The sequence below is a fragment of the Aspergillus bombycis genome (assembly GCF_001792695.1).
Source record: "Aspergillus bombycis strain NRRL26010 chromosome Unknown contig00008, whole genome shotgun sequence".
Taxonomy (NCBI): Eukaryota; Fungi; Ascomycota; class Eurotiomycetes; order Eurotiales; family Aspergillaceae; genus Aspergillus; species Aspergillus bombycis.
The window spans coordinates 300,582-328,400 of NW_019170010.1; the positions used below are offsets into that span (position 1 = coordinate 300,582).

The 27,819-nt window shown below is 48.2% G+C and overlaps 11 protein-coding genes across 11 annotated transcripts; 5 read left to right on the forward strand and 6 right to left on the reverse strand.

The window, feature by feature from the left end:
* Window positions 1-710: 710 nt before the first annotated feature.
* Window positions 711-1,781, forward strand: ABOM_001715 (uncharacterized protein; the record flags this gene model as incomplete). The annotated part of the gene is made up of 1 exon (XM_022528845.1): window positions 711-1,781. The coding sequence occupies one exon, from the start codon at window positions 711-713 to the stop codon at window positions 1,779-1,781; it is 1,071 nt and encodes a 356-aa protein (XP_022393184.1).
* Window positions 1,782-3,240: 1,459 nt separating this feature from the next.
* Window positions 3,241-4,400, reverse strand: ABOM_001716 (short-chain dehydrogenase; the record flags this gene model as incomplete). Its single annotated transcript, XM_022528846.1, has 5 exons — window positions 3,241-3,347; window positions 3,410-3,503; window positions 3,557-3,625; window positions 3,679-4,272; window positions 4,329-4,400. 5 exons carry the CDS (start codon window positions 4,398-4,400, stop codon window positions 3,241-3,243), a joined length of 936 nt encoding a protein of 311 aa, XP_022393185.1.
* Window positions 4,401-4,745: 345 nt separating this feature from the next.
* ABOM_001717 (transcription factor) lies at window positions 4,746-7,836 on the forward strand (the record flags this gene model as incomplete). The annotated part of the gene is made up of 7 exons (XM_022528847.1): window positions 4,746-5,147; window positions 5,240-5,665; window positions 5,725-5,871; window positions 5,938-6,605; window positions 7,449-7,552; window positions 7,601-7,692; window positions 7,774-7,836. 7 exons carry the CDS (start codon window positions 4,746-4,748, stop codon window positions 7,834-7,836), a joined length of 1,902 nt encoding a protein of 633 aa, XP_022393186.1.
* Window positions 7,837-8,365: 529 nt separating this feature from the next.
* ABOM_001718 (MDR family MFS transporter) lies at window positions 8,366-10,460 on the forward strand (the record flags this gene model as incomplete). Its single annotated transcript, XM_022528848.1, has 7 exons — window positions 8,366-8,763; window positions 8,818-8,869; window positions 8,932-9,130; window positions 9,184-9,255; window positions 9,311-9,814; window positions 9,867-10,027; window positions 10,089-10,460. Coding segments are annotated over 7 exons (1,758 nt in total), but the record flags the coding sequence as incomplete, so codon positions are not given.
* Window positions 10,461-11,136: 676 nt separating this feature from the next.
* On the forward strand, window positions 11,137-13,158 carry ABOM_001719 (Zn(II)2Cys6 transcription factor domain-containing protein; the record flags this gene model as incomplete). Its single annotated transcript, XM_022528849.1, has 5 exons — window positions 11,137-11,288; window positions 11,340-11,945; window positions 12,002-12,211; window positions 12,267-12,529; window positions 12,593-13,158. 5 exons carry the CDS (start codon window positions 11,137-11,139, stop codon window positions 13,156-13,158), a joined length of 1,797 nt encoding a protein of 598 aa, XP_022393180.1.
* A 342-nt stretch (window positions 13,159-13,500) lies between these two features.
* ABOM_001720 (uncharacterized protein) lies at window positions 13,501-15,605 on the reverse strand (the record flags this gene model as incomplete). Its single annotated transcript, XM_022528850.1, has 12 exons — window positions 13,501-13,643; window positions 13,704-13,889; window positions 13,946-14,208; window positions 14,259-14,380; window positions 14,440-14,557; window positions 14,609-14,739; window positions 14,859-14,917; window positions 14,967-15,078; window positions 15,145-15,228; window positions 15,283-15,372; window positions 15,424-15,459; window positions 15,510-15,605. The coding sequence occupies 12 exons, from the start codon at window positions 15,603-15,605 to the stop codon at window positions 13,501-13,503; spliced, it is 1,440 nt and encodes a 479-aa protein (XP_022393214.1).
* Window positions 15,606-16,853: 1,248 nt separating this feature from the next.
* On the reverse strand, window positions 16,854-18,588 carry ABOM_001721 (cytochrome P450; the record flags this gene model as incomplete). The annotated part of the gene is made up of 5 exons (XM_022528851.1): window positions 16,854-17,022; window positions 17,074-17,240; window positions 17,293-17,400; window positions 17,462-18,309; window positions 18,369-18,588. Coding segments are annotated over 5 exons (1,512 nt in total), but the record flags the coding sequence as incomplete, so codon positions are not given.
* A 4,048-nt stretch (window positions 18,589-22,636) lies between these two features.
* On the forward strand, window positions 22,637-23,083 carry ABOM_001722 (uncharacterized protein; the record flags this gene model as incomplete). Its single annotated transcript, XM_022528852.1, has 1 exon — window positions 22,637-23,083. The coding sequence occupies one exon, from the start codon at window positions 22,637-22,639 to the stop codon at window positions 23,081-23,083; it is 447 nt and encodes a 148-aa protein (XP_022393217.1).
* A 1,505-nt stretch (window positions 23,084-24,588) lies between these two features.
* On the reverse strand, window positions 24,589-25,149 carry ABOM_001723 (NAD dependent epimerase/dehydratase family protein; the record flags this gene model as incomplete). Its single annotated transcript, XM_022528853.1, has 1 exon — window positions 24,589-25,149. One exon carries the CDS (start codon window positions 25,147-25,149, stop codon window positions 24,589-24,591), a length of 561 nt encoding a protein of 186 aa, XP_022393216.1.
* A 63-nt stretch (window positions 25,150-25,212) lies between these two features.
* On the reverse strand, window positions 25,213-25,635 carry ABOM_001724 (NAD dependent epimerase/dehydratase family protein; the record flags this gene model as incomplete). Its single annotated transcript, XM_022528854.1, has 1 exon — window positions 25,213-25,635. The coding sequence occupies one exon, from the start codon at window positions 25,633-25,635 to the stop codon at window positions 25,213-25,215; it is 423 nt and encodes a 140-aa protein (XP_022393210.1).
* Window positions 25,636-26,035: 400 nt separating this feature from the next.
* Window positions 26,036-27,808, reverse strand: ABOM_001725 (aldehyde dehydrogenase; the record flags this gene model as incomplete). Its single annotated transcript, XM_022528855.1, has 6 exons — window positions 26,036-26,324; window positions 26,374-26,799; window positions 26,859-27,161; window positions 27,222-27,336; window positions 27,406-27,549; window positions 27,613-27,808. 6 exons carry the CDS (start codon window positions 27,806-27,808, stop codon window positions 26,036-26,038), a joined length of 1,473 nt encoding a protein of 490 aa, XP_022393215.1.
* Between the last annotated feature and the right edge of the window lie 11 nt (window positions 27,809-27,819).

Sequence of the window (27,819 nt, forward strand, 5' to 3'; positions counted from 1 at the left end):
AGAAGGCTCGAATCTCAAATGGGTAGAGAGCTCCAATCCTGAGTGGTGGGGCTCGGAATAATCCGTGCTGGGTAACGGTGGACCCAATGTGGTCTCAGCCCGAGGTCTAACCCTAACACCAAGCTCAAATAAGATAGCAAAAGACCCCAGGGCCTGCCCATTCAAGACTTGATATCTTCATTTAGTTTAGTGCCAGGACATTGCCGAGTCATATGGCCAAAATTAGCCTTTCGAGGTAACTGTCTGTAGATCATCTCAACACGAGTCAGAGTATGGCACCACAACACGCTTGCGGAACCGATTGACGAAGAGACTGGGCGTTATCTGTCGCCGCTATAGCACATGTATTCCCTATGGCTTTGACATCACCCCGGTTTAAGAGATTACCTTTCTTGTACGGAAACTCTATATCTATCGAGGGCCATGTTTCTCTCCCGTCCTGTCCTCACCCCAAATTACAGGAACCCGCCAAGGAGAGGCTATGCTTAGTTTAAACTTTGATAATCGTTCAGAAGGACTCTCCGCCAATGACAGACGGCAGTGTACGGCCTGATCGAGTAATACGAGGAGAAACACTTGGCGGCCTATAGTCGGGCGTACTCAAACCCGTATAATCTCTTGATCTCCCACCTGCGGAAAAGATGAAGACTTTTTCGCACCTTGCAGCACGAAGCTGTACACTGCCATATTTATAGATTGGGTTAGTCGTCATGGTTTCTCACGTCTTTTTGGCTTGGTTCCTCCTTCTGGTTGCCATTTTCGACGGGGGTGTCGTCGCCAGGAGAGGTGGGGGAGGGGACCATGACAGCGATAGTGATGGTGACAGTAGCAGCGACGGCAATAATGATAGCGGCAGCGGTGGAAGCGACGGCAGCTCAGGTTCTTCAGGGTGTGGAAGTGGAGGCACAAGCAATGCTCTTGGCACGACATATCTTGTTCCTAGACACGCATGGAATTGGACGTCCCAAAGCGGTGCATACGCGACCGACAGCCCAACCGTATACGACGGGTCATACTTCCAAGGAGAGGGGTACCTGTCATACAATATGACCACCGGAGCCCAATGTCAAATCACGAAGGAGCTCCGGCTGCTAGGGTATGCCTGGATAGGGCCACAGCCTCCATACCCGACAGGACCTGAAAACCCTTTCATCATAGGGTTCAAGGCGTGGGAATCCACCAAAGCTGTGAGCGATATTCACTCATCCTATACACAGATCAAATGGGAAGGCGACTCGTGTTCTTCGCAGCCGGATCTCTTCCGCATCGTCACCACCAAAGGCTCGGGCTCTCGCACCGGAGCAGCAGACACGATGGTCATGGAGGTCTCCACTAGTCCGGCAGCAGCAGATGTTGTTGGCTTCAATGCTACCACCGTTACTGACTCGGATCCTGGGATCAGTGATTCTGATGGCTTATTCCGGCTCCGTGCGCAGAGCTGTGCTCCGCACGACACAGATATGCACTGGCCAGCCACGACGGTCATGCAAGGTTCTGTATCGAACACCACTTTAGAGCTTAAGTTTTCCGGCTCCGTTGACCAGAACTCATCTCAATACCAATCTTACACTGGGAGTAATGAGGACTTGAAAGTTAATTTTACGCTTACCTTTTCTGGGCAGTTTGACAGCGTCAATTCAACTCACGCTCTCAATGTCCAACAAAGCAATCAGAGTCTTGCGTGGGTGCCCAATCATGCCGCCAATATTGTATTCGGCGCTTGGGGTTATATATTAGTAGCCACTATTGGAATACATATGGTGACTTCGGATGTGTGGTAAATGGACCAGAAGGAGGATGTTTATCATGAAAGAGACACCAGCCCCGGCTTGAACCGATCCTTGATTCTATTCGGAGAAACGCTGCGACATCAAATGACAGGGATACTCAACCACGTGATTCCTGCCCGACATGAAAAAGGTGGCGTGTCTCTCACCACCATCATCCTTCCTATATTCACCTCGGATCTCTTTCACCACCTCTGCACCCAAAGCACATTCCATATCACATTCACCCTCTCAAAGGCCATGTCATCCAACTGCGATGATTGCACCTTCAGCCAATATGTACTGTACTGGCTAGTCTATTATAGCTGGCACTGGATCCTCTTCTGGGTCTATGTATGCTGGTGGGAAGACTCGACAATTATTCATCGTTCACGGCTAGAGCCTCTGCCAAGCGCAATCTCGTGGCTCGAAAAGAAAGGACATCTACATACGAAAAAGGATGCTCGCCGTCTTTTTATTATTCATCTTATCCTCCTATCTTTAGAACCAGTGGAAGGATACTGGATCTTGACGGGATGGTATCGGGCGTGGTTCCCAGCATGGATAATGGTGCCTGATCCCTATGATATTGGGGGAAATTTCGGTAGATATATAGGTTTGGTTGCTTTACCGGTAGGGTTAGTCATGTTTTCCCTGGTAGGGGTGATATTGATGGTATCTACTGTGACGCATCTGCGGGAGTTGTGGTCTTGGGAACCGGCCAATGGCCAAGGAACAGAGGAGGAAAATGGGAAAAGGCACTAAGAGTGGCAGGGACAGGGTGGGAGCAATGTAGCCGCAAGTACCTGGTTTTGTTTCAGTTACTATATTTGGTTCACTGTGTTTCATTATTAGAGACTAGAGGACGGAAGATCACCACGGTCCGGTCATATCACCTGGTGGTGATCAAGCCCCTGTCTATCAACAGTAAAGGAGAGGTGGTTACATTCGGCGGAGTTGCTCTGCATATCCCGATCCATGCTTACCCATGGGGATCCATATATCCTAGCTACCGTTGATGGGAGGCCAATGGTACTGCTTTTATAAAATGCCAATGTTGGGTTTGCATATCAAAGAGCTTTTAGAATCCCGGCTGCAAGGCGCGATTGGTTATGTTACATCGTACAGCAAATGTGCCTGTGATTCCAGTCTCGTGGCCTCTACTACCGTCTGGATACCACTGAGACCTTACTCATACCCTTAAAGTCAGTTCTAGCGTTTATTGGGTCCGAATGAAAGCTTTTCTATACAAAAGCCACTGCTAAATGAAGTTGTTACTAGGCGGAGATAGGCAAGATCTCAGAATTGCCTCATATTACCGATATGAATGCAGCATGTTATTCAAGGCTACTAGGCGTTTATTGGTGATCACCAACAGTAGGAGCATTTCCATCCACTGGACCTTAGAGGCTGCTCTCCCATGTCAATCAAATACGAACAGGAACATTCCGCTCATACCGGTTTTATCGAGTGTCTACATATACTGCTTCACCTGAGCCTCTGACCATTCCCAATACTTCCTTCCAAGCTCCGGATCCACGAGATCATTGCGAGCTGGCTCAATCTTACCAAACGGAGAAACTGGCAGAGAAAATGTGACTTAGCAATTGGTCGTGGCTAGATCACAAGTGAAGAAAACTTACTCCAACCTCCATTGTTCTTCTCTGTAATAGAGGGATGTAGACCTGCAAAGAGCTCTGTGTATGCCCCATTGATAGGCTCATGCGATATCATTCTCTAGACCTATGATTAGAATCCAATTCACGAGTTTGTGTATAGGTGAAACATACAAAAATTGCTAGCTGCATCCTCGGCATGTTTTGCTGCAAGTTGGTGACAAAATTTCCTGGGTTAAGCGCCTGTACGGTATTAATAGTTGGGTCATACCAAATAGATTGGAGTCAAAACATACGACGCTAATAATACCCTCACCAACGGTTCTTCTAGCAAACTCTGCGGAGTGCAACACGTTCCCAGCCTTGCTGCGCGAGTATTTGGACCATATCCCCTCCTCAACATGGTAGTCCATATTCGCGAAGTCAATAGCGGGATGGGGAGCACTGTCAGCCGCACTTGATGATACCCAAACTACACGCACTGAATTTTTGGGCGCAGTCCTGGCTGTTTCAGCCAGTACGGGCCGGAGAAAACGCGTGAACAGAAAATGTCCAAGATTATTGATACCAATCTGGAGCTCATATCCTTGAACAGTCTTGGACCCTTGCGGCGGAACCATTACGCCGGCGTTGTTCCAAAGCACATGAAGACGATTTTCCTTCGCCAGGAATTCTTCTGCCGATTGCTTGATTGTCCTGAGATCATCGAGCTGGAGTCGGAGGAACACAAGCTCTCCGGTGGACAATGGATGAGCGCGCTGAATCTCACTTATAACATCCCTGGTCTTTGACTCCGATCTAGCGGCAACATAGATCTTAGCATTGTGTTGATACAGGATACTTATGAGCTCTTTTCCAAGTCCACCCGAACCTCCAGTGACCATAAAGACCTATGCGGGCGGTTAGTCTGCAGACTACTTCGAGAGATGTTACTGTCCACTCGTACCTTGCCACGTTGGTCGGGGAGGTTATCTTCAGTTAACACGGGCTTGTGGGGGCAGAAGGTGCTTCGTCTCATCTTGAAATTCACCTGAGAGGGCGCGAGATTGTAAGAAGGATAGATATGGGAGTGCAATAACTGCGTTCCGTGATTTGAAGATTTCAGTTGGTTTACTACTGGAGCATTCTGCCTTGCATACTTAAGGGATCTCTCGCACCGCTCATATTTCCGTCCGCCACTTGGCACTGGCAGGCTGACTTTCTGTTAACTATGGTTCGAGACGATCACTTTTAGGGTTGGAAGGCGCTAAACTATTTTCGGGCGGATTGCGGCCGCAGTGTCCGCATCGCCCACATTGTCTCAAGAGACCTCAACCTGCCCCGGGGCTCAAACCAAACCAACTACCGACAACGGTCAATTCCCATGGACGCTCCTGCGCACAAAGCCGCTCAGGCGTGTGTTTCTTGCAGAACCAAAAAGCGGAAATGTGATAAACTCCTGCCTGAATGCAGCCTGTGCGTCCGCACCTGCCGCACTTGTCATTACACTGGTACTCCGAGACTCCCTCCTACTGCGGACGAGTTTGCGGCCCTTCAGGAAAGGTTCGCTGAACTGGAGGACCGACTACACACTAGTTCCGAACACACAGATTCTGTTTCAGGTCCTGGCAGCGTGTCGGGCGCTGGTAGTTTCGCCACCGAAACCAGCGCGATAACATGGCTTAGCAAAGGATCAACTGGATTTCCCTCGGCACTGTTTTTGGATCTTGACTGCTACAAGTGGTCTAACATGCAACTTCCAAGGCCAGCCGTTAACATCCCTATGGTTGGTAGTGCCGTTTCCGTCACGCCCCTTCCACCCCTAACTCTCCCCTTTTCCCTTTGATAACCGTACAAAATTAGCTGACCTGAGCCCAGGAAGTACTCGAAATCCTCGCCCAGCAAAACACGGTACTGGAGACCTTGCCACTCTACTTTGGTACCATCCACCGCTGGATGCCAATCGTGTCGAAGAAGCGATTGGAGCTTGGCATTTCACTGCAGAACAGCGGGCCGGATCTAGCCATGCTTTTTCTTTCCATGAAGCTAAATATCTCCCCTCCACCGGCCGAAGACATCGGGGCCAAGTCACTTTATTCGACTGCCAAGAGCTTTTTGGCTACATTAGAAGCCGGTGGTGTGGTGTCACTCGCCTATCTGCAAGCCATGATTTTGGTCGCGGTTTACGAATATAGCCACTCAATCTATCCTGCCGCATGGATGACTGTGGGGGCATGCACCCGGCTCGCCGAACTTCTTGGGCTTTCATCGGGTACGGATTCTATGAAAATTATGGGTCGTATTGTATGTACAGACATTCCCAATGAGGAAGCGGGTAATACACGACTGACCCTCTCGAACAGACGACCTGGACTGAGGTAGAAGAAAGAAGACGGGCATGGTGGGCTATATACGTCCTAGATCGGGTTATTTCCGTAGGCAGTCGGAGGAGAATCTTCTTCCCTGAGCCCGCCAATGACCATATCCTTCCTGTGGATGATGAAGCATGGGTGAATTATTGTCCTCCCTCTCTCTCTTTTGCAATATCATATATTAACTGATATTCAATCTGCTAGGATTCAGGTAATGTAACAAACATTGTCCAGCATTCATGTACCGTTCCATTGTCTACCCACGTATCGTCGTTTGCTCGCCTATGTCAGTCAGCCATGTTCATTAGCCGTGTCGTGGCATACCGCAGCAGGGCTCAGGCGGCACTCGTGCTCGACATCAGTGCTGTTACTAGCCTGACTGAAGAGATATGCAGCTTCGGCTCCATTCTTACCGACGAAACCACTTCCTCCACCTTGGAGGGATACCTCCGACTCCTCCCTGCTCAATGCCTGGCATGGTCAGCTCTGTTTATGCTGCTCGATAGCTACTGCTGCCCGGAGAAACTCAGCGATGAACCGGGTTATACGCTCTCTGGTGATGCCAAAGGGCCGGCGGAGCTCGCCACTCAAGTCCGGGCTACGCTAGTAGTGAGAAATATCAGTGACCAGGCGCATGAGCATGCAAAAAAGCTCATGGACATCATATCTACTACGCTGAGTATGGATATACTAGGGAGCGCAAGTCCATTTTCACTAGACGCACTATATTGTTCCATGGTGACGTTCCAATGGATCTATCGGGAGGGTGGAGAAGACCTAGCCCGCACCCAACTAGCCGATATGGAGGCTTGTATGGGGAAACTGGGCGAACGGTGGAGGCTGGCCTCCGAGTACCTGGTCCTCAATGAACTGTATCGTAATTCTGGAAACATCTAAGTGCGGTCCAAACTCACTAAAATAAATCATTCCCATACTTGGTTCCTGGTTGTCAATTAAACCCAGTACGAAGAACAAAAACGAACTCACCCTATCAATCATATAAGCCTACGCCTTCAAAAAGGCCTCCAACTCCCCCTCCGTCCAGTTCCAAAGCTTTGTCCCCAGTGCTGAATCCTGCGCATCATTACTCCCTTTATTCGTCTTCCCGACAGGAAGATAATACTGCCCGCTCTCCACACGGTGGTAAGTAGCAGCCCAAAGCTGATTTAGAATCCCAGTCCCAACGTCAACGCCTGTAATGACACTCGTAATCCACCACAGAGTGTGCATAATCCAACTGCTCTGGTTCATTGTAGTGGCCAGATTTGTGCGAACCAACCCGGGATGAACAAGGGGCACCGTTAACTGGGGGTACTGTCTTCCCAGCTCCCTGGCCCACAATAGATCTGCCAACTTGCTCTGCCCATACCATGCAATGGTATTCATCCCTTCCGCACGTGTTTTGAGTGTATCAAACTGGATCCCAGAACATGGGGCATAATTATGCGCGTGGGACGTGAGAACCACAACCCTAACATCTCCTTCCGGCAATTCAGCCGTCTTCAACAAACGGTTGGCTAATAGTGCATGACCCATATGATTTGTTCCGAATAGATATGATCCTGAGGTCCAGTTCAAGGACGTTGAGGTTGACTGGTTTGAACGGATGGGTTTTGATAGATGTTGCTGCCGCAGTGGCCAGGTGCAAGCAGCTGTTGGAAATATATATCTCCGTATTTGCGGGCAGCTGCGATGGGTTGCTGACGCCTGGATAGCTGGGACAAGGACATCTCGAAATACAATTTCAAGGTCGTCGAATCGATCCAACCAGAAGTGGATGGCATTAGTAGTTATATACCTGTCGTTCACGAACACATCGGTACGTACAGTGTACATCTCAGCCGAGGATAGAGTCTCATTGTCGCAGATTCGAAATCCAGAAAGTCCACGCTGTACGTCAACGTGAATACCGAGCCTCTGCGCGACATCCTACCAGAGGTGATAGAGAATGTCAAGACAGTCAGTATAATGGAAGCCAAGCTAAACCGTTGGTAAGCGACTCAACGTCTGGAGCAATGTGGAAGCTAAACCCGAGAACAGATCGAGCAGGACCACCTCGACCACATCAATCAGGCTGAAACAACCGCTGGCGGCGTAGGCTAAGAAGATTCCAAAGTACCGATAATAGAAAAAAAGAAACCTCTAAAAAGATTTTTTAATTAGTCTTTTTCCTATCCTATGTATCACACAGAACAGCCACCATGTATAAGTTGAAATCAACAAACAGAAGCAGACAATGTATTATTGCAATTGACTACCTGATCGAGACACCGTTGGCAAGACCCGCATATCAGGATTCGTGCAGAAAACATTTAGAACCTATATTCCCAAGCCGTCCTAGACCGAGGTGTAATTTTTCCATATATACGCCAAAATTCGAGATTGGCGTACCTTGTTTTGTTTTATTTTAATTAGTCTTACCAGTCCTGCTAAATGCGGGTTTGGACGCCTGGCGGGTTTCGGGATTGCGGGTTTCACTGAACTCCGCAAACAATCAAAATCCACGTCTGAGTCAATTGCTTCTATAAATGACCATAAATAGCTTGCTCATTTCTCATTTCCCTTTCTTACTCTCGATTAATAGACGTGACAACATCAATTTCTATGGTTACAACTTCCAAGCATTCAAGGCAACATTTTTACTGCCCGACTGATATTGGATATGTCATCTCACCGATCCGCGTCTTCGGACGGAACAAAAAGCCAACATGTCGATGGTGCAGATAAGGAAGGCATTGATCGCAAACCGGAGCAGGCTGCTGATCCCGAAGTGAAGGTGGCACCGAGCCCCAACGCACAGGAGGATCAGTGGGTAACTGGATTCAAACTGTTCAATATCATCACTGCCGTCGCACTCGTATGCCTTCTCATGCTATTGGATACGTCTATTATTTCCACAGTCAGTCAGCCCAGAGATGCTGAATGGAGAACCACTGCTTATCATGTAAAACAGGCAATTCCTCGGATCACAAGTGAATTTCATTCGCTCGTTGATGTCGGTTGGTATGGAAGCGCATATCAACTTGCAAGGTGTGTTTCTATTCGGATATTGGATCTCTTCATGGGTCGACTAAGTCTTTGCAGTGCGGCGATTCAACCACTCACAGGAAGGATCTACATGAACCTTAACACGAAAGTAATTTTCTCCCCTTTCCTCTCACTATTTGATCTGCGTTGCTGATACGATCCTTTCACCAGTGGACATTTGTGGGCTTCTTTTTCATCTTTGAGTTGGGCTCGCTCATATGTGGCATTGCTACATCGTCAAGAATGTTGATTGTTGGACGAGCAGTCGCTGGAATAGGAGGCGCCGGCATCTTGAACGGAGCTTTCACGATCGTTTCTGGATGCGTGCCCATGTCTAGGCGCCCCACAATGATTGGTCTTGTTATGGGAGGTACGCGCTCATCTATCCTGGTCCTCTTGCTTCCATACTAACTTGCAGTAAAGTTTCTCAGGTGGGCCTAGCAGCTGGGCCATTGATTGGAGGTGCATTGACGGAGTATACAACATGGCGGTGGTGTATGTACCGAAAAACATGCGACAGGAGATCCTTCAGCTAATCTTTACATCACAGGCTTCTACATCAATCTTCCAATTGGAGGCCTGGTTGCCATCATGCTCGCCTTTGTCAACATCCCCGAGGTTCTTCCCAAAAAGAAATTCACCACCGCTATCAGGGAATTACCTGGTCAGCTGGATCTTATTGGCTTTGCTCTCTTTGCCCCGTCTGCAATCCAACTACTGCTCGCGCTTCAGTATGGTGGCAATCAATTTACTTGGCATAGCTCCCAGGTGATTGGTCTTTTCTGCGGTGCCGGTGCCACATTTATTGTATTTCTTCTCTGGGATTACAAGCAGGGCGACAAGGCTATGATACCATTTTCGATGATTCGCAAGCGAGTCGTATGGTCGAGCAGCCTGTCCTATGGACTACTCATGGCCCAGGTCTTCTGCGTGTTGTGGTATCTTCCTCAGTATTTCCAGGCGGTAAAAAACGACAGCCCGCTGATGAGCGGAGTCCATATTCTCCCCAGTATTCTGGCTCATTTATGCGGCGCGGTTCTTGCGGGCAAGATTAGTACGTTTCAAGCTCTCTTCATCTCCCGAGCGTTTGTTGACATTGTGTCTAGTTGAAAGAGTCGGCTACTACCTCCCGATAATGCTTTTTGCTACCTCCCTCACGACGGTGTCTAATGGCCTGCTGTCAACATTTTCACCTGATACGTCAACCGGGAAATGGATCGGATACCAGATCCTTCTCGGGGCTTCTCGTAGCTTGGGCGTGCAGATAGTAAGTCCGAGCACGATTTTATATTTCTTGCGGAATCCGATGACGCTAACTTCCCTCCCAGCCCGTTATTGCAGTTCAGAATGTCCTTCCACCTGCACAGATCCCTGTAGCCACTGCATTGGTGATGTTCAGTCAAACTCTGGCCGGAGCCCTATTCCTTACCTTCTCAGACACTATACTCACCAACAGCCTTTCAACACTGATTCCCAAATACGCTCCGTCTGTGGATCCCAAGATAATCATTCATGCAGGAGCCACCGAGTTCCGCTCATATGTCTCTGAACAGCAGTTACCGGGAGTAGTTCTGGCCTACTCGAAGAGCGTTGATCGGGTGTTTTATTTGACAACGGGCACGGCTGCCGGGTGCTTTTTCTTTTCTTGTTTTATGGGCTGGAAGGACATTCGGAAGAAGAAGACCGTTTCAAAGGCTTGATTTCGTGTTTCCGTTCACTTTTCATCGTTATTCCCTTTGTTCCCGCACCAGGCGATGCTGACTAAATCTGTTGAAAACTGTACATCAGTCAATTAACTCTACTTGGTAATATAATGGGTCTTGGTATTATTAATATGTAAATTGCCAGGGACAGCTATGGAGTGTAGTTAGGACTAGAAGAATGGTTGCTCTCCTTCCCTATACCCCCCTCTCTCTGTCTGATCTTCCGGCACTTGTGCTAGTTAGAGATGGGCATGATCTTCATCTAAGGTCTTATCGGCCGCCGTTCTAATACTGGCGCAATATTTGAACTTGCGAAACATAGGCTGATAGTGCCTCCATAGGCCATCTTATTCTGATTGTGGTCGGGTTTGAGAGGAGCAAATCTAGCTTCGTAAACATTACCAAGCACCAAGAAATGTGAACTGGCTCGGCCAAAGAGCCTTCTCCTATTTTTTTTTCTCCCAGACACATACACTGCATCTGCTTAAGGACCGAAGACGCCTACCGGTCAGGTGTCTGAAGTATGCAGCAGCAAAGTTTCGGCAAGAAGGCATCCCGGAAGCGGGTATATCACGTGCATGGAGTCACGGGCGCGGAAGATCATACGTCCGATCTGACATGAATCCGCTTCGTGCGTTGCCTAGGGAAGGGATACAGTATAAAGTCTCGCCACATGGCTTTTGAGAGGGAACGGCCCTCTCGTGCCATGCATTCGGAGCCTCTGTCTTTGGCCGGCAAGCCAGCTGCATACGGCTCTTCGTGCGCCAACTGCGCCCAGTCCAAGCGCAAATGCATCGTTCGCGCGGCGGGCGGGCCGTGTCAGCGGTAGCCCGACCACCCTAAAGATAAGAGTAACCATGGGACTGACTCCTCCAGATGCTATCAAACGAACAAAGAATGTAAACCAGCACAGACAGTACGGCGGCGGGGCATTGCCAAAAAGCCCGCCGCTACTTCCCAAGCAAGTCGGCTGGAAGAGAAGATAGATAGCCTCGTATCTTTAATGAAAGCTGGGGGCCAAACTGGTGCCGCATTTTCAGAAGTCATTAATGCCGCAGAAGCTGCCTCAAAACTCGGCACCAACCAAGAGAAATATTCGGCACCAACTGCTGAACAAGGATCTCCCTGGACCTGCCCTGATGGAGATCAAACTAACGCAAGTACACCAGCTACGACCGACTCGATATCCTCACCGGGCATAAGTGATCTCTCCTCGCATGAGGCAGAAGAATGTCTCAATCACTTCCGCACGTTCAAATTGCAGTATTTTCCATTCGTCCACATTCCCCTCGACAAAAGTGCTGGACAGCTTCGCAAAGAGCGACCATTTCTATGGCTTTGCATCATGGCGATCAGCACCAAGTCGACCGCTCGCCAGCATGAGCTTGGTCTGAAAATCCGTCAAATAGTAGCACAGGAACTGGTGGTTCAATCTGATAAGAGTATTGATCTTTTACTGGGGCTGTTGACATTCATTGGGTGGTGAGATGGCCATGTCAATCTTTGAAGAAGTACGCGGTCTGACTGCGGAGCAAAAGGGCGAGTTATCAATTCCATCAATTCCATCCAAAGCCCTTTCTATCTGTCTTCACACATCTTGCGACATCATTGGTCTTTGACCTCGGTCTGAACAAACCGGTCCAAGTAACTCCATCGACCTTCAATCTTCATCAGTCCCCGAGACATGCTACGCCTCGTACCATGGAGGAGCGCAGAGCGGCGCTGGGTTGCTATCTGATAACATCGATGTATGTTGAATATAGCCCCCGCCTGATTCGGAGAGGCATTGACCTATCTGAACAGAATTTCATCATTTTTCCAAAGGATTGAAACATTTCGATGGACAACACATTTGGATGATTCTCTCCAAATTCTAGACGAACAAAAGCAATGCGTCAACGATGATATCCTAATCCAACTAGTCCGAATGCGCCTCGTAGTTGAGAAAAATAGAAATCGGCAGGTATCGTTGAATGATACATCCGAAGCTGCCGGGCTTGCTGAAGACGAGGCCACCCTATTCTCAGACATGAAGGTAGAGATATTCAAATCTTCACCAAATGATGGTACGCACTCTAGTCCCCTCTGCTTCATCGCTACCTTTCCCCCAAAACTAACTCACCATCCAGTCGTCTTACTACATCTCTATAGTAACGAGCTCGAGATCGCCGCCTCCTCTGTATCTTTAACTCCATGCGATGTCAACGCCTCGCGACACGACCATCTTTTCCAGGCCCTCACATCAATTAACTCCTGGTTCAATATTCTTCTTATGATCCCCCCAGCAGGATATGTTTCTTTCTCTTTCGCCGTTTTCTCCCAAGTCTCTCGCTGCCTCCTCGCCCTCTACCGCCTTGCAACACTCGATGCCCCGAACTGGGACAAGAATCTTGTTCAACAGACTGCAAACCCCCTTTCTATCTTGAATCGACTCGTCAATGCCTTGGAGCAAGTTCCCGCGGTCGTTGGCATCGATAACAGCAATTATCCTAATGGGGACTTATTTTCTCGGTCTGCCCAGATCCTTCGATCTCTGCGCCCGGAATGGGAAGCGAAGCTTGGCTCCGATGATATGGTCTCTGTTGAGCCTTCTCCACACGATCTCAGTGGGATCCAGATGCCAGATGCCTCATTCTTTGGAGATGATAGTCTGTACGATAGCTGGTTTATGGAGCTTATGTCTTGCACCTTTTGATCATTACAATTGGCGCTATTCGTACGGGCCCTTCAGGTTGTATATAGCATATTCCAATGACGGGTTACTAGATCACGCTAATTATTTAGCGAGCATATAGAAGGGTGTGAATTATGGCCTACTCTCTATTTATTCCTTCTGAATGTTGAATGCACGTGGACCTCATATATAGATCAAGATATTTTATATTGTCAGGATGCTATTTAGCTACGTGACGACGTCAAGCTATCGTGGTAACAAAACCCCCCAGGTTCATATTACTATATACACGACCATCCACAACCATAGTAACAAAAGATTACCCAGATAGAGCCACAACCATATAGTAGATCGCCCTTCACTTCAACGCACACCAATCCGCTTGAACACCAATTCCCCTTCAGGCGGATTCCCCGTTATATTAAACTTGTCAGCTACCTCGTACCTCCCATCGACAAGTTCCAGCCGCATATCCGCAAGCAGTGCGAAAATCGCCAGTTTAATTTCTGCGCAGCAACATCAGCATTTCAATTTCCCCACCGAATGCAAATTGCCTGAGAGCATACCCGCAACAGCTAGAAACCTCCCCGGACAGGCCCACCGACCGAGCCCGAATGAAAGATGCCCTGGATCGGTAGTAGAAGCTGCTTTCTGCTTGTCCACCCAGCGCATGCCATCGAATTTCTTGGGGTCGCCTTCATTGTAACGCGGGGAGCGGTTGGACAAGGATACCAGTGGTAACACTAGGGACCCTAACCCTGGTCTTAGTCGCCCGGATGTAGGAAGTTTGGGTTGGGTATTGACGTACCTTTGGGAATGATGTAGTCTCCCATTTGGACATCCTTGCGTGCCATCCGTACCAGGTTTACGGCGTCACCCTTCATCCGGAGCACTTCGCGGATAAATGAGTCCGTGCATGAAGCCTTGCGGAGGGTTCGCATGTCGAGCTCGGAGATGGGTATTGGTGAAGCGGAGTCACGCACGGTGAGGTCGTGGATCTCGCGTCGTATGAGATCTTGATATTCGGGGCGCAGGGCTAATTGGAATATCGTCCACATTGTGATTGACACACTTGCATTCATCAGTCAATATACGTGTAGATAAAATATATGGGAACTTACGTCTGATGCACAGAGGCAAAAATGAACATGACGACTAATCCGAATATCCACAACCTGGAGCTGAAGGTTATGCGACCGTTCGTAGCTCCACTTGTTTGGACCAGGATCCGGAGGAGAGATACCTCAAATCAAAGAGTCAGTTCGCGCCGGAGCTTATGTTAACAATCGTGGGTGCTCTTACATCGTTTTTTGATGGTTTCTTGTTGGATTCTTGCAAGGCAGCCGAGGTCTGATGCCATATGAGAGGCCCGAACGCGATGCCGAACCGCATTACGACCTTATACATAACAACTTTCATCCTGGTCTGGTGTTACTTATTTCGGTTACCAAAGTGAGTCCCACAGACATACCATGTTAGTATCTGCCATAGGATAGGGAAATATTGGGCTAGTATCGAGCGACTTCGGAATGTCCCTATCAGTTCCGCCACGCCTTCAGCAGTGTCAACTACGGCGTCTCTGTCAAGAGATGGCAATATGTCCTTTAGGTAATAGTTAGTCTTGGTGAAGTGAAGTTTTAGGATGAGGTACATTCATCTCCAAAAATGATCGACATCATTGCCTCTGCGACCGTTCTCTGCAGGTGGGGTAACAATCTAACAGGGTCTTCAGAATGGCACTTCAGGAGTTCGGCCGTATTCCTTTCGAAGATAGGAGATACTATTTCCGGGTTAGATCGGGAGAGAAATGCGAACATGAAACAGCCTACCGCGGTGGATCATCGTGTCTAAATGTTTTGTCAAGAGGGTGTTAACCATAGAGTCGATATCATGAAAGACAGAATTCCCGAATAACGTGCGTAGAAATTCAAGGTTCAAGATCTAAACGCACTTAGCATTAATAGACATGTACGACTTATGTTGGATATTGCCACGGAATATATGAACCTTCGCTGTCCCTAGCTCGAAGCTAAATATTGCGTCCTCTGTTAGAACCTGAGGGGTTAGTTCATCAGACACGATGTATTCAACCTGTGGGATCGTAAGTGATGGAAGCCAGATAGGAGAACTAAGCAATGCGCATACTCTCCCATCTCGGCGCAACCCAATGACTGGGCCATGTTGGTGGATTTGCCTTTCCAGTGCTTCAAGGGGGTTATTCTTCCTCTCATCTTCCTATAGAAAGGTTAATACAAGCACAGACAGCAGACGGAAAACAGCACGGACTGTTAGTGATACAATTGGCGGCGTTCGCAGAGGACGCTGAGGGATGTCAGCTACAGTAGTAATAAAAGCGAACCAATAGTGCAGACCTTCCTGTACCTCAGCCAGACATACAGACCCGCGGCAAAGGCTATGAGTAAGGTGACATTTAGATAGCGATTAGGGATCTCCAGACCTAGATCCATGTTTGTGTGATTGAGAACCCAGTAGACATTTTCGGTAGGCCGGCCCTTCCATATTTAAAGTGGCTCTCTCAACATCCACGTGGGTCTCTAGACCCTGTTGGATCACACGTCAGCTTCAAGTCTTGGCTGAGATTATCGTCAGGGATTGTGTGATCTCATACCGGGATTACCCTTCTACGCTGATGACTTCGCACGAGCTGTCTGGGGCGAGTTTCCTATTGGTTGAAGTAGGTAGGCTTGATTCTTGCTGGAGGCCTGATCCGTTTAGGTAGACCGAGATAACTTACTCTGCAGGTTGACAGATTCCTTTTACCAGTTTAGGAAGATATAGTATAGAGTATAGTATCTATATAAACTGCTTATGACCAACCCCGTAACCCAGAGTCATACCCATCGCCCACAAGGACGGACGGGACGTTGCGCACTACAGTTACTTAACAGCCCGGTCAGAAAATACGACTTGTCAGATCGTCGATGCATCAGGTCGAATAAGATTTCGAACTGCATAGACCTTCCTACGTGGACGTGGGTACTAAACGTCCAGTCTCAGTGGGAAGCACTGCAAGGGCTGCGCCAGAAGCCTACTGTGGATTTACAAAACATGGTCCTCTTGGTAAAGAAAACCCTTTTTCGAGATTTTCATCCGATGCAGGACATCCCTGTCGACATAGAAACCTAAAAGCAAACAAGTGCCAGTGGGCAGCTCCTTACCGCATCTGACTACATAGCGGACCAGAGGTGGAGAGTTATCAATGGGTTCACGCAACGTATCCCTGCCGCTGTGGCCAATGAGGCAGGTATACCAGATGCGGTGTAACACTACAGTGCGACCGAGTGAACTACATGACTCAGCAATGGTTGTACTTGAGTATGTCACAGCTTAGGTCAGATTCGGCATAAGATAAGGTGCCATGCTCGGCCACTGAAGAAGGTAGTCGGGGTCGTCGATCAGGCGAGAAGGGACCGCGTGTCTGATCCTTTTTTTAAGGCGCACCGCGTCCATGTTAGTCACCGAAATCATTATGATCAGGGTGGATCAATATGCAAAGATGCCTGAAATTCTATTACCGCGATAATTGGCAGAAAGCCGGGGCTGGTTTAATTTGAACTGCTCAACGACCTAGCGTGATATAGTTATTCGCAGTCTAACCAAGATTACATAGATATGCCCACGAGAAAAACGAGAAGGAAACACAAATCAGGATATTTGTCATTCTGGTTCTACGACTCCATCGGTCGCAAAGGTAGTTACAGAGCATTAGCGACCAGACTATGCACTTTAAGTGAATCCGACTCGGGCAATCCAATTATGAAGTCTCGCGTTATACGAATATTCTCTGGTGGCGTGTTGTGGATATCTAGGTCGAAGCGACGAACTAGGGAAGCAAACATCTGGTATAGCTCGGAGTACGCCAGGCTGTGAACGCCAGGTTAGTGCGATACAATTCTCGACGAGTGGGAGACTTACTTCAATCCCAGGCACATCCTGGAGCCTTTTGAGAAGGGAACTAAGAATTTAGTTAGTCGTTCACCCTTGCTCGATGCTTCCAGCCATCGTTCCGGATTGAATGCTTCCGGGTTAGGGAAAATGGTCCGGTCCATGTGCATGAAGTAGATAGACTGGCTGACTGGTGTCTGGACAGGTCATGTTAGATCGCGCCGGCGCCATGAGCCCTAAATAGCTTACCCCTGGAGGAATGATATAGTCCTCATACGCCAATGCCATTGGTGAAGCCCGCGGCAATCGCAGCGTTACACTATGCGCCATGCGGAGAGACTCGTTTATAACTGCGGTCTAGGGCGTAAATTATCAGCTTTTCCTATCAGTACTCTCGACATATTTGAAGGAGACATACTAAATACGGCAACTGCTCCAGCTGGACCAGAGGGACGTGGCTGGTTGGGCTCGGCATGACCGTCTTTACCTCTGCTCGTAATTTCTCCAAACGCGGTCCATCCCGGTAAAGGAAGTAGGACCCGATTGTTAGCACTCTGGCTGTAGTCTCTGTACCTGCACCAAAAATAACCATCGCCTCATCGCAAACCCTGGGGACCGTTCTCTCCTCGGGTCGCACTGAGCCGTCACAGAGGGCGTCAAATATCGTTTTCCTCGAATGTGCATCTGTGACGTGGTCTTTTTCGATCGCAGATTTGGCCATTTGTTCGATCATGCGTTTGGCTTCAAACAGTCCCCTTGAGCTCGGTTGCATCCATTCGATCAGTCCGGGCACGGCATCTGCTATCATCTGCACGACGAAGAAGAAACGTGTGAAGTGACAGAGGAATCCTGCAGAGGCAACGGCGTCGCGAAACTCATTCTTCAAATTGTTTATATCAAGAAAGCCCAGACTCTCCCCGTATGCATAGTGAGAGATAACATCTGCCGTTAACGCGGCGAATAAGTCGTCCAAGGAGACTACAGTTCCCTTTTCGTTCGCCTGTGTGAGTCGATCGCATACCTTATCTACTTTACCCTGGACGATATGGTCCATGGCCATGACGGACCGCTTTGAGAAAAAGGGGTTCACCAATTCTCGACGGTAGCGGTGACGATCATGCTCGACTGTGGCGGCGGTAGACTGGGGAGTGGCAAACGTTCTGACTATGTATGGGTCCTTCGCTTGCCTTTTTCCGGTATAGATGGCGTCAAAATAGTAGGGATCTTTGATATGGAGCTCACGCGGATTGATTCTCACAATGGGGCCTGTTGTCTCGCTGTTAGACATCTTCATAGCTCGGAGGGTTCCCGACCGCAGTCCCCACCATATTGATCGTGCATTCTCTGCATCTCCCAGAGATACCTCCCGCCTTTGACTACATCATAGTAGATTTCATACAGGTGGGTCAGGGCGGCTAGCTTTGGCCCGGGAAACTTGCTGAGAGGGTGGAAGTAAAGTCGATAGATGCTCCTGACGATGAGGTAGCTGATAGCAGCCAATCCTCCAATGTAATACCAGGGTAGAGTCATGGTGCTGTACTGTGGCTGGCAAACGAATCTTCAGGCCTCCAGTACGAATCCCCGAAATGAAACAGGACCGGCACACTTCATATATGGCGTATGATGAGCAGGCCCATGTCGTGCGGGGTTTGCATATGGTTACTTGAAATTTCACCTGACAGATACTAGTAGATACTCCATCATGTCAATTGGCCCATAGCCAAGGCGCTACAGCACTTGATGCATGGTTTCGTCTTCTAGCTGGAACGTCTCGCTCGCCATTGGCCTGACAGAGCAGCTACTGGATCTTAGTAATCTACTTGGTGTGGTTGATTTCATGTAGTCTCCTCGGAGTGTTGCGACTGCCTCTGAGAATATTGCGCTGTTTTATATAGTACTCAAATTTCTGTCCCCGGTGGCTATTTCTGTTTACTAATATAATATAAAATAGATACGAAATTTCTAAATCAGTCAAAGCTATTTGACATGATGTATTGTATTAATTAATAAAAAAATACAATATACTGTACGTTAATATTAGGAAATAGATGTTTTTTATATAAACCAGATTTAATTTAAAATTTAATATAAGATTAACTATAGCTGCGGAAGACAATAGTGAGGGCTACCTCTTGTATAAAGGATGGAATGTGAATGGTAGCAAGTACTTCCCATAACCTTCCTCGGATAGACCTCTTGCAAAACGGAAAGAACTCCATGTCAACAGAGTGACAAGTCCATCCATTCACACGTGTGCAAGACCATACTAAGTGTTGCTTCGGTTATACACAGGAAGAACTGGGACTCGTAACTCTACTTCGCAACCAAGATCCCCATCCATAACGTTTGCAGCAAGTTTGCTGCTGTCGCTGGAGGCTACAGCACTGAATTGGAAATATGCCGCTGTTATTCTATCTTCACTAGATATTGCTGCGCTGACTAAGTTTTAACGACATCATTCTGATAGCCATACTTGTTAGACTCTATAATATACAGATATCGTCGTCTTCATCAGTCGCATCTTTTCCAGATACGGTTAACTCCTTACTGGTTCCAAAGATGGTCAAGTGCTCATCTCTCCCAAGAAGTTCAGCCATGGAATCTTAAAGTCTCTGCAAGATTTGAGCTGTACGGGGTATCTTAGACACGGTCTCAATGCAGCAACCACTTCCATGCCTTCCGAAATGACTACCGACATATGTCTTCGTGATGGCACCGGTGGCACTATATTAGGATATAACGACGGTGGATGACAAGGACTAGAAGGCTGTCGGGGAGCACTTCTGCTATAATGTTTTTTAATTAGATAGCGCTGTGGTAAGGCCATGCGTTGCTTAGACTAAATATTGCAAAGTATCAAAGTGTTGTAGATATAATATACACTACACTGCAATGTGCCAAAGAATTTGTATATAAGCTTACATTGGGGGTTATTCAATGTTGCTACGGGTTGTCACAACGCTGCTAACCCCGAAACGTTTCCTTGTATATCTATCTTTTGGCATTACTATAATCATTAGATATTGCCATTTTTTGTAAGCGTTCACCAGGTTGCAAACAAGCCACTATTCCATACAACCATTGTATGTGCGTAATACTTTCGCGGAGCACAATGGTAAGGTAGGCGGAGCTTTTCTTTACACATATTGCAAGACAAAACGATAGTGCAACGGCCGTATTACGATATCCACGGCCTACTGAACTCCTGGATGGGATGCCAACTATTATTTTCGGGGAGATTAGAGGATTACTGAGTTACCTACTAGCCGAAGGGTGTTTGAGGAAGATGATTGAATTATAAAACTATCGCGGGGACGTACAGGGAGCAGCTGCGCCTGTAGAACTCCAACGAGTCAAGAAATAGACGTTTGAATTGATGAAATAAAGCCCCAGGGTTACCGGTTATCTTGGACAACCGCAACGATAACTTTTATCTCCATAACGCAGGGAACAGATGCACTACTCAAGCGAAGACCAGCCCGGCCGCAAACATAGCACCCGACTATCTTCCACACCTCCAAGGTAGCTTCAAAAGCATGTCCGACCTCAGGTTGAGACATATCGCCTGTGACGTGGGCGACACCCTGACTGCCACTAAATGCAACACTTTGCAGTTCATCATCTTCGGTGCCCATAATAGGCACTGTAAATCCCCGACCTTGGAGAAATCCTTCAGCAAGAATATCTGCGCAGATTGAGGAAGCACCACAGGTATTGGAGATCACACGCCACATGTCAGAGGCGTTATTTGCCTTGTGACTTCCTACAATACCATATGATGATCGTTCGGCGATAGACTTTGTAAATGATGGATAGCTAAGTGCGTTGGCATGTGGGGTGCACTGAAGTAGCGTCTGGATGCGCTCTGGCGAACTCATTCTTTTCTTGGAAGGGCTGGAGCACAGTGAACGGTGCTGTTGGAAAGCCATAGTATTCGAGGACCATTCAGTAATCTGGCTAAGGGCTAGTAGTGGTGTCTGTAGTAGTGAACAGTGTAAAAGAAAAAGAATTTACGGTGGTTTTGACTTTGTCAGGACATAGCACCATGGTCGCTGCACAGGAAACAGTGAACAGCATTTGGTATAGTTCAAGCAGCGCAGGTATTTGAGGATTTAAGCGAAAAGAAGATGCGCTGGAAAACTATTAGGTAGACTTGTGAAAGGTATAAAAGTTCATCAACAATAATGTAGGGCTACATTGTTCAGATAGATTACATTTTCCTGTTATTTGCAGGGACAAGTCCGTGATGCCTCTTTACCCAAGCCTTTTCTCTCGAATCGTGGCATCTAAAGTACGTCTTCCCCCTGACCTAGCGAGCAAAGAAAAAGCCATGGTATGCCATAGTTCCAGAAAGCCCGTACACATAAAGTTCCTTTCCTTCTTTTGGCTGTTACATTTTTCTATTAGTCGAGGTCTTATACAGGTTCGATCAACTCACTGAATCACTGTCCAACTTCATAATGACCCGGACGTTTTTTCTACATATCAATCGGCTCGGACGTAGGTGTAGTTTCTTCAGCTACTGCAGAGGGTACAGAGTCTCCGGTCAAGGTGAAAAGCTCATCGTGACTGCCTCCTGGGTAAGGCTCGTGGCACCCAGTCGGGGGGCAGATTTCCAGGCATCTGCATTCACGACGGCACGGAGCGCTTCCGCTAACATCACGGCTTACGCAAAATGCGCCATGATTTTCACAGAAGTATGTAAATGCCTCAGATGAGCAGTTCAACGCCCATTGCCGTTTCTTTAGTTCCTTCAGCGCTTCGTTGCTTGGATTTGGGCTGACAGGTGCGGCTAACGCGAGGCCAGTGAAGAGCAAGTTGCCCGTGAAGAATATAAGCTGTGACTTTGGTTAGATCTCAGACACGGACGTCAAACTGCCAGTTACTTCGGATTAAGAAATGAGAAAAGGGTGTCTTGCTGGCTTTGGATAGACTATGGTAACGGGAACGAACCGGAGCCTTCATTTTGGTTGATAGACCTGATGCCCAAGGGATTTTTGAATACCTTGGAATGGCTTCTGATTTGGAAAGGATGGCAGTTCTTGAGATGTCCTTGCAAGTACTATTTATACCTCATCTCCGCTGTTCTTTTGATTCTCCTCTCATGATCTCCCCGCTACGGAAGACTCCCTCGGAATTTTGTCGCCTGTAGCTAGGATGTTAAGCAATGTAACTGTAGAGTTGTATGTATTACTTAATATCATGTCCCATCCAACGGCCTGGACACTCGGTGTACAGGGTATAGAGCCGCATATACTTGGGGATGAAGTTTCCGACAACTCATGAGCCAAGCTCGACCCACTTCGGGAGCACTTTTCGGACTGGATTCCTGTTGAACCACCAAACCAGGCGATTACCCCTGTAGATAGCTGCATTAATGAAAGACGGCAATTGGGCCGAATGTTTGAACCTCCACGTAATACGTGATTTTGTCAATTTCTACCCCTCTCTCTAGTCCTCTCGCTCTCTTACCTTCCTCCTTCGCATCTTTTCCTTGTTTGCCCCCAATTTTCCCACCATTTTTTTCTCCCCACTCATCTCATACTATTATATCCATTATCAAGCTGCAGCCTGGAACACGACCTCAGCGAAAATGAAGTACATGGTGGACTGGCATCCTGAGCACCGAGTTCCAATAGTGGATGGAAAGTTCAAAAACCCGAATACAGGTGAAATAGAAGAAGCCGGAGAAATTCCCTGTTACTCCGGCCCTCCCTCGGTACACACAACATGGGTTAACCTTGATATTGGGTCAAGCTTTCGGATGTGTAGCGCCAGCTTTTGCGCTACCATCGACGAAGTGCTTCTTGCCATTGCCGAACACGTTAAACAAAAGGCCTATACAATCGAAAGCATCAACGGCAGCCCCTACTCGATGACAGTTGTTTGCAAGACCAGCAAGTCGCAGGCTGAAATGGGCGAGTATTTCAATCAGATGCATCGCGATCTCGGAAGGGATGTGTGGGTGCCGCCAGAAGAGGAGGCGAAATTTCGCTCTTTCGTGGAGGAAGAACAAAAGAAGGACAACCCGAGGTTTTGAGGGCGTTCCCTATGGATATGTCAACAGGTGCTTCGCCTAGATGGTGTTTGTCTCAATTAATAGCTCCACATTGGCACTGGAGGCTCTTTGTCTGCATACCAATAATTGATCTCCGAAGGACTTTCTTTTACTGCTCCACAACCAAGGATTTTGTTAATCAATCGGTTGCCAATGGCCTGTGGGTGCACATGATCGACATACCTAATTCAGTCTATTCGTTCTTTATTATCGTTGGAGTGCTCGCGGCAGCGCAGTAGATTTATTGGCTAATAGTTCCGAGTTATCTCCTCGGATAGCGGCATCTGCTTATAAGCAGAGACCGGCCGTAAGCCTAGGGTTGCATCAGCGAAGCCCGTAATCAGCTCATCCTCGGTTGTCGTACATTCTGGAGAGCATACCCAGGGCTGTTGCGGTTTGGTACGCAATAGCTATGTACCGCCCGATCACGTCAACGTTTTTTGGTCTTTGTAAAAAGTAGACCTTGACCATGTTAATAGTTGACATGGCAGGGGACACATTGAACCACGCTCTTTGATACCTAGCTCTCTCTCGAGAGGTTCTTCGAGCATCTCTCAGCGGGAGGTGTTTTCTGCATATATGTTTCTGCTTTTCCATCGTTCCAGTATCTTGGTAGAGTGCCCTCAATAGGTATGCTGTGGGATTGTTCTTTATTCTACCGACAAGCCCGTCAAACCCTCTTTATCCCCTGTGCAACTCTGTGCTCTGATAGATCTCTGCATTTATAAGCACTAATGCCTGTGTATGACAGATAGACACGCTAGCATGGACCCAACATAGACGGGACAAAGAGTCATAGGAATTGTACTACTCCTAACATTTTCTTATTGCTCGCACTATGTTGCTGCTTTTCCCTTGCTCTTCTCTTTGTCCTTTGATGACATAAATGATGATGCCTGTGTGGCGCTCTTAAAACTCCCCTGAAGAGGCCCGCCGCGTTCGCATGTCAAAGAAGCTGTCCATCAAAAGTTGCAACTCGCCTAGCACCAAGCGGAACTATGGAAGGATACCTCGAAAACTCTATCTCTATATTCCACGAGGGTATCATTGCGTCGGGATTATCATAAAGGCCATGACGCGTCATATCTGTTTATCCGTGAGCCCATGGGTTACATAAATAAATAGCCAGGCTAGGTTAATTTGATGGGGTAAGTTATTTCCTAGATGGTGATGGTACAGAACATCTGGATCGCTTTAGAACCGTGCTATAAGCTACAGTACTAAATTTATAGAGTAGGTGTATCTTATATCCTTCAATGGGTATGTATTGCTGGGGGACATAGCTGGCAATCTTTATAGAACATTGGCCGGGACACTTCCCTTGGAAATACACGAACTACATTGGTAGGAAGTAAAGTACAGCAATGGCGCCAAACATCACGACGGCCGCTTTGCGGTTGACGAGAAACAGCTGAGTCGCACCTGTTGACTAGTTTACTATTTACACTATGTCCTGAACTCAAAAACCAGGTTTCTGAAAGACCCTCTCATTTCTTGCCCTCAAACTTCCCCGACGCAACTGGAGCAGCATATCCTCTGAATTCCCCTGTCTCCTGCAGGATCATTGGAATCTCGTCCTCTGTCAAGGAGGCAAATGTGCTTTTCTCTTGGGGCTCCCAACCTAGTTTTCGGAGTCGATTGGCACGATTGCGCGCGTTGGACCCAATCACAAGACCCGAGTACTCGCCAAACAGATCGTTGTAGTGCTCAGGAGGGATGGTCTTGGGAGTCGGATCAGCCACCTTCCCTGCCTTGTGCAGGACACGGCCAATCTCCGCAGCACACTGCCCCCAGGAAAGCTCCTGACCGTTCTCGCAGAAGAAATAAGGGTTCTCGGCGACATGCTCACACGAGGCGTGTTCCAGCCAGTGTAGGAGAGTTAGGTACCCGCGGGCGAGATCCTTGACATGGACTTGATTCCACACGGCGAGGCCATCACCGATCACACCGGGATATCCATGTTTGATTGAGTACCGCACCATAGTCGGCAGCTGGATAGAAAGCCGCTTCTCGCGGGTGCTGACGCCGTAAATAACCGGCGGAATCATGATAGCAAACTTGGCGTAGGAGGAGAGCTCTTTCCGTGCATTCACAATCGCCAGGTCGATTTCTCAGTGAGCTGCGGCGTCTGGCAGCGCGTCAATAGAGCTCGGGTTCTCATCATCGAAGATAAAATCGCTCCTGTATGAACCCTCCGCATTATCACCGAGGAGACTTGCACCACTCGTGTGGATGTAGATAGTTTGCTGCCGGCGCTGGGTGCGTTCTCGCACGCCTTCCAGAATGGCCTGCACGGAGGGCAAGTCGTCGGCAGTGGCAGTGTGGATGACGATGTCGCTAGCGGCTGTTTGCGTTGCAATCACATCTTTGTCACTCAAAGACCCGAGCACAGTCTGTACCCCGAGCTCGTGGAAGGCCGGACAGGCGGCTTCTCTGCGCACGAGAGTTGTGATATTATATTTTTCGCCCTTAATCAGAAGGTCAAGTACCTCTCCGCCAATCAAGCCAGGGCCTACTAAGAATACAGACGGCATAGCGAGAACTTGAAAGTTTTCTGTTTGATTAAGGAGCGTGGTGTTGTTAACCGTAGGGATTATTGCTCGATCTACGTATTCATACGCGGTGATTTTATATCTTGAGATTTCTATGCAGAGTTGTTCGGCTATATGGTTTGCTAAGGCAAACAGCCGCACGGTAGAACAACCTCCCGCTTCCCATCGTAACTCTCCGAGGTCAAACTCACGATATGATATGACGGATGAGTGTTATGACTAATGCCCTTGGGTTCAGACTTTTGGATTAACCAAGTCTAGAACTCGTCAGGGACGGTAATATCAACAACATTATAGTCATCCCATTGTTTGTATATAGCCTTCCACTTAGTTATTGACTATCACCCCTACAGTACAAACATCGACTAGAGAGAGAATTCTACTAGACCAGTGAAATGTAAATAGAGTTCACCTCTGTCCATGCCTCTAGGCCTTCATCCCCCAGCTCCCGCCCAGTGCCAGATCCCTTGAACCCCCCAAGAGGCAAGTCCTGGCAGTAATATGGTGAGGATGTATTCACTCCTATCGAGCCGGCCTCAAAGTACTTCGCCACACGTATGGCTCGGTTAATGTCTCGAGTGAATACGCTGGCATAAAGTCCGTATTCAGAGTCGTTTGCCGCCCGGATCACGTCGCGTTCACTGCTGAAAGTGTTAAGACAGGAAACGGCTCTACCAACAGACCATGTTAGCTCCATGACCATCGGCCTTCTGTAGATACGAATAAGGGGCCAAAACAAACCCAAAGATCTCCTGCTTCATAAGAGAATGACCTTCCGGTACATCTTGCAACACAACCGGAGAGACAAAGTTTACGCCGTCCCGCGGTGTCAATTTCTCAATGGACAGGCGCTGAAGACCATCGTCCTGCGCCTTTTGCAAATAGTTGGAAATGCTTTTGAACTGATGTTCATCTGCTTGGGGACCGAACCTCGTCGTTTCTTCGAGGGGGTTGCCTGCCTGGCCCGCAACCGCCTCGATAGCCTGGGCATACAGTGTTTTAAACTCATCTGCAACAGCATCCTGAACATACACCCGTGAAGACGCCATGCAGACTTGACCAGAATTGAAAACGATCGAAAACGCAGCTGCCTTTGCTGCTTTTTGCAGATCAGCGTCCTCAAACACGATCAGGGGGCTTTTGCCACTGTTTTGTTCCATGCGAATCAGCTCCGCGTGAGTTTGAGACCATTGGCAGGGACATACCCTAGTTCTAGTGTGCAAGACTTGAGATTTGAGTCAACCGCAGCCTTTTGGATAAGCTTGCCTGTCCTAGTGCTGCCCGTGAAAGCTATCTTTCGGATATCCATGTGTCTAGCAATGGCATCCCCACACGGCAGACCAAAGCCAGATAAAACATTGAGGACACCCGGAGGAAATCCAGCTTCCTTAGCCAGCCGAGCGAAGAGGAGTGAGGTCAGGGGCGCCTTTTCAGAGGATTTGAGCACAAGTGTGTTACCCGCAATAAGAGCCGGCCCGACCTTGAAGCAGATCATGATTACTGGGACACTGTTGCGAGATTAGCGACCGCACCCGAGTTGCGAAAACGCAATATGATATGGGACTTACTTCCATGGAATGATCGCCCCAGTTACACCGTATGGCTGCCGGATGGAGATGTTTAGATGGTCTTTGGAAGTTAGGGACGTGGCCCCGTGGATATCCAGAGCCTTGCCGGCGTAGTCTGCAGGTGTACTCACGCGTTAACCTTCCTATAATAGAACGTTCCAGTGAGAATACAAAATGGACATACATCTCAGTGTTGCTGTGCCCATTACTTGATCCATATAGGTCGATACAGGCTTCCCCATCGAAAGAGCTTCCAAGCGCGCAAATTCCGCCGCATGTTCGTCAACAAGGTCAGCCAGTCTCAACATGAGACGTCGCCGTTCGGATCCTACCCACAGTAGTCAGGAACATGGCTATGTCAGTAGTCTACCTGGGGTACGAAGTTCAATACCATCTAACCCCGACCAGGTTGGAAAGGCCCTTTTAGCACTCTCAACCGCTAGGTTCACATCATCTGCCTTGGCCTCAGACACTTCTGCTACAGTCTCACCGGTGAAAGGATTCGTAACCTTAAATGTGGAACCATCAAGAGCAGGCACAAACTCTCCGTCAATGAAGAGACGGGTCTCGATCTCAGGGGTAGTCATTGTGGTGTCAG